General features: G+C 47.3%; 1 protein-coding gene across 1 annotated transcript in view; it reads right to left on the bottom strand.

Annotated features, from left to right (window-relative positions):
• The window catches only part of LOC118757680 (endothelial zinc finger protein induced by tumor necrosis factor alpha), a 42,711-nt gene extending 35,026 nt beyond the window's left edge, over positions 1–7,685 (bottom strand). Inside the window, exons 1-4 of the mRNA XM_058674897.1 lie at positions 7,596–7,685; positions 5,930–6,056; positions 3,779–3,874; positions 719–2,350 (exon numbers count right to left, since the gene is read on the bottom strand). Coding sequence (XP_058530880.1) covers positions 867–2,350; positions 3,779–3,874; positions 5,930–5,963 — 1,614 coding nt within the window. The 5' untranslated portion in view covers positions 5,964–6,056; positions 7,596–7,685 and the 3' untranslated portion in view covers positions 719–866. Of the gene's footprint in view, positions 2,351–3,778; positions 3,875–5,929; positions 6,057–7,595 lie in introns of the transcript that reaches the window.
• Positions 7,686–10,626: the final 2,941 nt, after the last annotated feature.

The raw sequence follows: 10,626 nt of genomic DNA, 5'->3' as shown, positions 1-10,626 counted from the left end.
CTTTTCCATACCCCAATCAAAGCTCACCTTTAGCAATTTCTAATTCTATACAAGCCTAAATCAGTCAGGCCAGGGGCCAGAGTTACAAACTAAGCAGTTTTAGATAGTAACTTTTTACCACTTCCTTTAAACAGGCCATTCAAGAATTTGCCTGCACACATGCCACGGTGACTGTCCCAGTCATGCCAGCCCCCGGATTCATACCTATGCTGTAAACTCACCAAATAAAACTCCCCCCTGAAACCTGGGTGGCTAAGGCCCTGGTCCGTAACAGCTCTGGATCAGAGGCCCCTCTCTGTCTCCATGCAAGCCCTGACCTCCAAGACGGTGGCCTCCGGTGTGCTGTGTGCAGGCGGCCTTCCCAGTTCCTCAAGGGATGCCCTCCACCGTAAAGACAGTCAAACAGTCATGATACTAAGCACATTATATCATCAAAGAGTTTTAAAATTTAGTAACCAGATTTGTGGGAGTAACAGAATTACAGTTTTTAAAAATCATTGTGGTCCTGATGTGAAAGATGAAAGAGAAAAGAGGAGGATGCAGTGAACAGTTACTGGGAGTAAAATGACTCTCTTTGGACAGTGGGAATCTAAAGTGGGTTGAATCCAGAAACACAGCAGATAATCCACAGGCCTTGGTGGCAAGGAGGAGCTGGACAGATGCCTCAAAGGACAACGCCATCAGCTCACGAAGGATGAGCAATGGGAGAGCACTCTTCCAAAGCTATCTCCACATCCTTCACATTAAGCTCTGATATGAAAATCTTCCCCATCAAGGGTCCATGTGGTTAATGACGTTCCTAACATTCACATAGTTTGTCAGTAAAGGACTGACGACGGTTAAACACTTTGCTATGGCCATTACATTCAGGGTTTCTTTCTAGTATGACACCTTTGGTGACAATTAAGATGTGTATTTGTTCTGAACGCCTTTCCACACTTAACACATATATAGGGCTTCTCACCAGTATGAAGTCTTTGGTGCTGAGCACGGGTGGATGTGTCGGCAAAAGCCTTCCCACATTCAGCACATTTATAGGGCTTCTCCCCAGTGTGAATTCTCTTGTGGCGTATGAGACTAGCAGTGTGGCTGAAAGCTTTCCCACACTGCTCACACTCATAAGGCTTCTCTCCTGTGTGAATCTTCTCATGGTTTACCAGATACGCCCTCTGTCTGAAGGCCTTCCCGCACTGCTTACACTCGTACGGTTTCTCTCCAGTGTGAATCCTCTGATGCGCAGCCAGCTGAGAACTGTCCCTGAAGGCCTTCCCACATTCCTTGCACTCATAGGGTTTTTCGCCAGTGTGAATTCTCAAATGAATGGCCAGGTGTGTACTCTGCCTAAAGGCTTTCCCACATACCTTACATTCATAGGGTTTCTCACCAGAATGTACTCTCTGATGACCGATGAGTGACATGCGGTGGCTGAAGGCTTTCCCACAAACATCACAATCGTAGGGTTTCTCTCCTGTGTGAATCCTCTGATGCACAGTCATGGAAAAACCACTGCGGGAGGATTTTCCACACACGTTACATTTGAAAGCTTTCCCACAATCAATGCAATCAAAAGGTTTCTCCCCGGTGTGGAAGCGCCGAATGTGAGAGATAAGGGGCATGTTGTATCTGAAGGCTTTCCCACACTCACTGCATTCATAGGGAAGCTTGCCACTGTGACATCTCTGGTGCTGAGCAAAAGCTGAACTGTGCCTGAAGGCTTTCCCACATTCCTGACACGCGTAGGGCTTCTCTTCGGTGTGAATCTTCTGATGCTGAGCAAGGTGTGCTGGCTGCCTGAAGGCTTTTTCACATTCCTGACATTTAAACAGCTTCTCTCCAGTGTGCGTCCTACGATGCTGGGCCAGGTGATGACTCTGTTTGAAGGCTTTTCCACATTCCTTGCATTTATATGGCTTTTCGCCAGTATGGATTCGCTGGTGAACGGTGACGGATGAGCTGTGGGTGAAGGTTTTCTCACATTCCGTACATTTAAAAAGGTTCTTCCCAGCATATACTTTCTTGTATTTTCGTACTTTGGGGCTTTTAGAAAAGCTTCTTTTGTTTGACTTGTGATTATAAACACTCTCTTCTATGATGTCCATATGGACAAACTTCCGAGCTCTGGTGTATTTATGGACTATTTCCTTGGGGAGGGTTTCTTTCTGAGTGACTATTTCTTGCCTGCTAAATGTCTGTTGATTTGCCATCTGCCTTTCAGAAGGACCTTCGCATTTCTGATTTCTTCCATGAGTGGAACACGCAAATCCAAGGCTTGTTGTTTCCTCCCTTAACATGTCATCACATTGAAACTGTTTCAGAGACAATTCCTGGGTCTCATGTATAGACTCTCCATCTGAAAGATGTATGGAAAAATTTAATTATGGGCTGTAACAAATGAAACCATTAAAATGATAAAGGAGACTCAAATCTCTTTAGTGAATCTCACAAATTCTATTATACTCAGAAATCTCAAGTAGGAAATACAGAAGGAAATCCCAGAGGATGAGAACTGAAAACAAAACACAGGACAGTGAAAAACACTGTTCAGTCTAGCAATTCTCACGCTGTCAAGATGCCCACATCCCACAACACAGTACCTCGTTCAATTTCCAGCTCTGCCTCCAGACTCGAGTTTCCTGCTAATGCGCATCCCAAGGGGTAGCAGTAACTACACAAATTACCACATGGGTTCCTGCCACCCAAGTTGGAGCTCTGGATTGAGGTCCTGGCTTCTGCCTTCAAAGGCTTGGCAAAGCTCTGATCAGTCCAGGCATTTGGGTGTGACTGAATTAGAAGCACTCCCTGAAGTCCAAATCAAATTTTTGGTTTGTTTCTAAAATTTAAAAATGATTCCCCAGCTACAGGCAACTGCCTAGGTTTCTTTGAACCTAGGTAAGTGCTAACACTGCTGGGAAAAAAGCAGCCAGGAGCTGGTGGGAATTATGGACCTGGTTAGTGCCAAGTTTGTGTTAATACCAATGTGTTTACATAGTTGCCTATTTTTTTTTTCTTTTTTTTTAAGATATATGGGGAAGGCAGTGAGCGCTGGCTCTGGACACACCACTCTAGCCCCCAGGTGGTGGGCAGGGGAGCGTGCAGATTGCCTGGCAAAGGGATGTGAGGACATACTGGAACAGGAGCGGCCAAAGGTATGTTTGACAGGGAAAGAATACTTCTGGAGTATTCTAGCGACAGGGCCACTGCACAAAATCAGAGCCAGTGACGTGCTATAGTGAGTTAAGCTGTTGCCTGCAGTGCCAATATCCCCTATGGATCCCAGTTCAAGTCCCAGTTGCTCCACTTCTGATCCAGCTTCCTGCTAATGTGTCTGGGAAAGCAGCAGAGCATGACCCAAGGGCTAAGGCCTCTGTACCCAATGGGAGGCCAGAAGGAAAATCCTGGGTTTTGGTTTCAATCTGTCTCAGCCCCAGCTGCTGTGGCCATTTGAGGAATGAACCAGTGGTAGCAGACCTTTCTCTCAACCTCTCCCCCTCTCTGTAACTCTGTCTTTCATATAAAATAAGTCTTAAGAAGACAGAAACAGAAACACCGAATCTTTACAGGAAAGAGAGAAAGGAAACGGGAAGGGGCTAGAACAAGTTTTACTATATGTTATTAGAAGAGTCTAGTAAAAGAGAAGTTCTAAGTAAAGTTTTACTCTTTTTCTGTAGGCCTATAAGACATAAGAACAACTTCTGAGAGGCACAAGTGGGACGCGTCACCTTTGGGCATAGCTGAGTCACTGAGCGAGGATTTCCCTGCCCGCCTCTTCCGTACGCACCTGGCAGTGAGCCTCTTCTCTTTCCACTCTTCCTCTTCCAAGGCTCCCTCCCTTGCTCCAGTAAGGAGATCACACGTGGCTTAGAAATACAAACTCCTACATACAAACAAAGTATGAGAATGGGCCATGTTTTGGTTCACTTAGTAGCATAAATCAATTCATTAATTCTGGTTAAAATGGCATTCTAGAAATTACTGGATAAGAGAAAGCACATTTGAAGAATAAATAAAACTCTGGAATACTCCAGGCTGGACTTCCAAGGGTGAACTCTACAAAAGTTAATCTATTTTCTGTGGGACAGCATTTTCTGAAAATAACTTTAAATAGTAAATTACATATTCTGAAGGGCCCTTAAGAGGAATATTTTACAGCTTAAGTTGTCAACTTTCTGCATAAAAAACTAAAAGCAATATTCTTCAGGGGAAAATGACAGACTCCAATCTCTAAAATATTTTACTTATACTGTTTAATGATAAAATGTAAAGTTACATAAGAAAAAATGAATTGGTCCTCGAAAGAAAAGGTATAAAAACCTACCCTACAATATTTATAGACAGTGACTTAGCAAACAAGGATTTAAAGCAACTATTATGGGGGTCAGCGTGGTAGCCCAGAAAGCCCATCCTCCAGGTGCGGTTAAAGGACCTCATATGGGCGCTGGCTCAAGTCCTGGCTGCTCCACTTTCTTTTCTTTTTTTTCTTTTTAAAGATTTACTCATTTTTATTACAGCCAGATATACATAGAGGAGGAGAGACAGAGAGGAAGAGCTTCCGTCCGATGATTCACTCCCCAAGTGAGCCGCAACGGGCCGATGCGCGCCGATCCGAAGCCGGGAACCAGGAACCTCTTCCAGGTCTCCCACGCAGGTGCAGGATCCCAATGCATTGGGCCGTCCTCGACTGCTTTCCCAGGCCACAAGCAGGGAGCTGGATGGGAAGTGGAGCTTCCGGGATTAGAACCGGCGCCCATATGGGATCCCAGGGCTTTCAAGGTGAGGACTTTAGCCGCTAGGCCACGCCGCCGGGCCCAAGGCTGGCTGCTCCACTTTCTACCCAGCTCCTGCTAATGGCTTGGGAAAACAGTGGAAGATGGCGAAAGGTTTTGGGATCCTGCAGCCACAGGAGACCCAGAAGAAGCTCCTGGCTCTGGCTTTGGATCAGCTCAGCTCTGTCTGTTGTGGCCATATAGGGAGCGAATCAGCAGATGGAAGAGGCTCTCTCTCTCTCTCTCTTTCTAAATCTGCCTTTCAAATAAAAGTAAATACATTTAAAAACACAATACAACAGCTACTACATCTGTACTCAAGAGTTTAAATAAAATTGTTTGCAATAGATGCCCAAACTAGAAAAAGAACCATGTGGAAATTCTAGAACTGAAGAATATGTAAAACTTAAAATTTAATTAAATGGGCTTAACAAAACAAGTAAGTATAGAGTCACTAAATTTAGACACAAATCAGTAGTAGAAATTATTTAATGTGAAAAAGAAAAATTATTTTAAAGTGTGAACATTTAAATCCTTATTTATCCCAGACACAACATTAAGGATCTAATCTGGATACAACTGAAGTCCCAAAAAAGTAAGACAAGGAAGAAAATATTTGAAGGAATATGATCTAAACTTTTATTTGGTGAAAGATACAAGGTTTTAGTTTTAATAAGTGCAACAATCTACAAACAGAATTAAAAAAAATGCTCTAGAGAGCAAAAAAAACTAGCCAAGTTGCTGAGGTGGCCCCAGAAAGTTAGAAGGATGAATGTTAGTTTCCTAAAAGTGAAGGCCTGAGGTCATTTTCATAGCTGAGTTTCACTGATTTACTGATCACAGCTTCATAAAAACATACAGATTCTACAAAGCAATATCTGGATTGACAGCGATTCAGCCTGCTCTTGGCAAAGCCTGTTACTGCCTGGTGGGACAAGCACCACGCTGCAGAACACGGTAGGCAATGAGGCACGGGACTAGCAGGTTTGCAGCACAGCCTGTGTTTCCAAGGGCCAAGAGAACGTACCAATGGAACATCTGGTATGTCTCAAATTCGGACACTTTAATAAGAAATTTGCACCAAATTTCTGACAATTCTCCTTGCTTCCCAGATTGCAGCCTGACTCACACACCATAGGGCACGTCCAGCTGGATTCGGGCCTCACCCACTGATAGCAGGTTCTGGTAGTTCTCCACCATCACACTGCTGTACAGGTGCCTCTGAGCCGGGTTCAGCCACTCCCATTCCTCCTGGGAAAAGCAAACTGCCACATCCTTGAAGGTCAACAAGTCCTGAAATGACACAAATGCATTCCTGACTGACCAGTTCTCACATCCATGCAGGACTTTACTGTTTCTACTTTATCTGAGAAGAAAAAAAATTGAGCTGCAACCCAAAACTGCACTATTCAAGCGTCAAGCTGCTGTGTGGATGATGGCGATGATCCATTCTGTGGCTGGAGGAAAACGGGTAGGTAGCCACAGGGAGATCAACAAGCATGTCCATCGAGGGCACAGAGTCCACAGATCCAGCGTGGCTGCAGGCTGCATCCCCATGGGGACTTTCTGTCACTGTAACACAATTACCATGGCTGCCACTGCCCCTCCCCATCAGCCACCTGATGGCATGACACTTTGACTTCCCAGAATGCACCAGAACAGGAGTGGCACTCAAGCCTGGTGCAGACACCATCCGCTGTGCCTCCAGACCATACACAGGGATGGACGCAAAGCTGTCCCTTAACAGTGCCCTCTTGGGCTAGTCCACATTCCTGACTGAGCGTGGATGCTCACTGCTCAAGCCAACACAATCTGGCTTCTCTGCCTTCAGTTACGCCTCATCCTTGAATTCTTTCTTGCTTCAGAGACAAGAACAGACCCAGCTACCTTATAGACAGAGGTGGAATGTATCTTCCCACTCCTTACAAGTGACTTCCATCCAAAGAAAACAATATAGAGAAGCAGAGAGCCTTAAACTGGGGAAACCAACACCGGAAGCTGATCAAGTTGACCTTGATCAGCACCAACAATAATAAGCTGATATCCCTGTTACGTGTTCTGCATCTGAACTGATAAGAAAGGAACTCTCTTTGATCATTCCCAAAAACATATCACCCCGTTGGAATTTCAAAATACCAGACTTGCGAGACACTCTGAATGGTAAACACGTAGCCACTCGGGATACTCCGTTAAGGGTTAAGGGCAGTGGACTCTGAGAGAAGCAGGAATCGGGCCCTGCCACGCAAAGCCACATGAGCAAATCCTAAGCAGTAAGACTGACTTGTGAGAGGCAGAGAGGAAACACCACCGACCTGAGGCATGGTTCGCAGCAGCTCAACAGGCATCTCGCTCCCCGGGCTCTGTCCTGGAGGCAGCAGTGTCTGTGACGCCAGGCTGAAGGAAGCGACAGTGCGAGCTGAGGCTCCGGTCTGCAAACGCCATCTCTCCCCTCTTCCCTGTGGTCATTTGTCCCACGCACACATAACTGGTGATTACAGGCAACTCTGGGCTACGGAGGGGAATATGGCCTACAAATCTTTCCTCAATGCTATAGGATCCAGATTTAACTTTTTCCCAAAAGCTGGTTTCTCACTATTTGGTCTTCTACACATAAAAATAAGAGGGGTGGGCATTTGGTCCAGCAGCGAAGACCCTGCTAATGACGCTTTCATCCCACAGTAGAGTACCTAGACTGGAGTTCTGACTCTGATTCCAATTCTGGCTTTCTGCTAAGCTAGACGTGGGAAGCAGCAATGGTCCCAATGCTGCGTTCCTGCCACTCACGAGACCTGCACGTAGACCCCTGGAGGCAGCGGCTGATGGTCCACTCACCTGCGAGACCGGACTGAGGCCCACGCTCCTGACTTCAGCCTTTCCCAATTCCAGCCGTTACAAGATCTGGAGAGTGAGCTAACATATGGGGAATCTCTGCCAAGTGGACAAATAAATAAGAGATTTACTAGGTTCTCAGAATAGATTGTCATTTCATTTTTAAAAATAATCCTATAAGAGTCATTTCTTCTATTTTATAGGGAAAAGTGATTTGATCCCCGTGTGAGTGTTTCAAGAGGGCTTGGCACGGTAGTCTAGTGGCTAAAGTCCTTGCTTTGCACCCCGGATCCCATTTGGGTGCTGGTCTGTGTCTAGCTGCTCCACTTCCCACCCAGCTCCCTGCTTGTGGCCTGGAAAAGCAATTGAGAACGGCCCAAAGCCTGGAGACCCTGCACCTGCTTGAGAGACCTGGAAGAAGTTCCTGGCTCCTGGCTTCGGATCGGTGCAGCACTAGCCGTTGCGGTCGCTAGGACAGTGAATCATTGGATGGAAAATCTTTGTCTCTCCTTCTCTATATATCTGACTTTCCAATAAAAATAAGTAAATCTTTAAAAAAATACTTTTTTATTTTTATTGTTAAGTCAGACTTACAGTGCGAAGCACAGATAAAAAGATTTAGCATCCACTGATTCACTCCCCAAGTGGCCACAACAGCCAGAGCTCAGCCAATCCAAAGCCAGCAGCCAGGAGCCAGGAGCCTCTCCCAGGGTGGGTGCAGGGTCCCAAGGCTTTGGGCCATTCTCCACTGCTTTTACAAGCCATGAGCAGGGAGCTGGAAGGGAAGTAGAGCAGCCGGGATATGAACCGGCGCCCACAGGGGATCCCAGGGGTGCAAAGCAAGGACTTTAGCCACTAGGCTACCGCGTTTTTCCAAGAATTTTCCCAACTACTCTCATTCTTCCTGATCACACAGGAGACTCAATCACAAGCATCCACAAGCCACAAGCACGCGTGGCAGTCACATACAAGGTGCTCGCAAGAGGGCTCTGGGTGCAAGCCAGTGTGATTTACAAACATCTCCTCAGACATGCCAAACCTCAGTCCTCTCATATGCCCACATGGCCCTGCTCCTTACGTCCGTCCCCCTCCCACACACATCTGTGAAGCCTCTGGTGAAATGCCCCGGCTCACACAGCCTGTAGTCAGCGACTCTGGTCTCACACAGCCACCATTCTTCCCTGTTCTCACACATAAAAGTGTGATGGTCTTTCACGAGCACACTCGTCCCATACTGTAATCTCTCATGCACAGAACAGAAGCACACACATCCTGTCTCCTATTCCAATTGGCCGTGCCACCCCAGCTCTGTCCTACGCGGACACACACACACCTGCACAGCCTCACAGGCCAGCAGCAGCCCCCTGTCACGCATGCTCACCAGTTTCTCTCACATGGCTCAGCCTGCTCTCACACGCACTCAACGCTCAGTCCAGTATCTTGCTTCAGCGCACACACACACACACACACACACACTCTCCTCACACACTTGTTGCTTGTTCACATAAAAGCATATCATTTTCTCTCTTGCACAGAGCTTGGTATCACTCTCAGTTTTCACAATCCAGTCTCAAAAATACACACTGGCAAGATAAAAAAAAAAAAAGCAAACTCAGTTATGATATCAGATATTTGGGGGTTTCCCCCACTTACTAACCAAAACCAACTAGGTCTCCCTTAATTCGATCGCCATTACGTAGGAGCAGGTAACGTCAGACCCACAGGGTAAGAGTTCAGTCCCCAGGACTGCCCATCCTCCTTCACAGGCCCAAAGGAAATCCCAGGCTATTGCACCTGCACTCCTCACCAACTGGCCATAGGTCAGAGTTCCTGAGACTGTCTCTTCGGGATGATTAAGCTGTAGGGGCAGCCTCAGAACTCAGGGCACCACTCCTGCTGCTTTCCCACTCAGGCTGTTACCAAGGCTGCAGACGGAGGGATGTGTAAGACAAGGCTGTGTGGCAAAGTGCATGCCATCCTCCAGGCACCTCTATAAGCTTAGCTCTCTCAAACTTCTCCAAACTCAGGCCCCGCGTGACGGCTCAAGGGCTAAATCCTCAACTTGAATGTGCCAGAATCCCATGTGGGTGCTGGTTTGTGTCCTGGCTGCTCCACTTCCCATCCAGCTCCCTACTGGTGGCCTGGGAAAGCAACAGAGGACGGCCCAAAGCCTTGGGAGCCTGCACCCACGTGGGAGACCCGGAAGAAGCTCCTGACTCTAAATCAGTTCAGCTCCTGCTGTTGCAGCGTCCTGGGGAGTGAACCAGCAGACGGAAGATCTTTCTGTCTCTCCTTCTCTCTGTAAATCTGCCTTTCCAATCAAAATAAATAAATCTTAAAAAAGAAAGTCCTGCAAACTCAATCATTCTAAGTCTCCACCTGAGTTACGGGTGGTTGCTGCCCTTGCAGCCCCTCTCCCTTCCCAGATGCAGGGGTGAGGGGGGCGGGAAGCCCTAACCTAACCCCACCTTGACTTTCCTGTGAAGTTACCAAGGAGATGCCAGCCACCAGTAAATCATCATTATAAAGACACGAGTGGGGATAGACTTGCAGGAGCTGTGCGCCGGGATCGGGACATCTGGGCGAGTCCTTCACAGCATGTCCCTCTCACAGCCACACACACAGTCCCCTCACACTCGAGGTGTCTTCCTCACACACTCACCCCACCGCATCCTTCACTCTCGCTCTGGACTCCAGCGGGCGTCTCTGCCTCACACACTCACACGCCCCCCATCTTTCACACCCATGACCTCACACACCCCCCATCTTTCACACACACGAGCTCACACCCCCCCATCTTTCACACCCATGACCTCACACACACCCCATCTTTCACACCCATGACCTCACACACCCCCATCTTTCACACCCATGACCTCACACACCCCCATCTTTCACACCCATGACCTCACACACTCACACGCCCCCATCTTTCACACCCATGACCTCACACACCCCCCATCTTTCACACCCATGACCTCACACGCCCCCCCATCTTTCACACCCATGACCTCACACACCATCTTTCACACCC

The sequence above is a fragment of the Ochotona princeps genome, chromosome 16, assembly GCF_030435755.1.
Source record: "Ochotona princeps isolate mOchPri1 chromosome 16, mOchPri1.hap1, whole genome shotgun sequence".
NCBI classification, from domain to species: domain Eukaryota; kingdom Metazoa; phylum Chordata; class Mammalia; order Lagomorpha; family Ochotonidae; genus Ochotona; species Ochotona princeps.
This window is presented reverse-complemented; position numbering and strand designations above follow the sequence as displayed.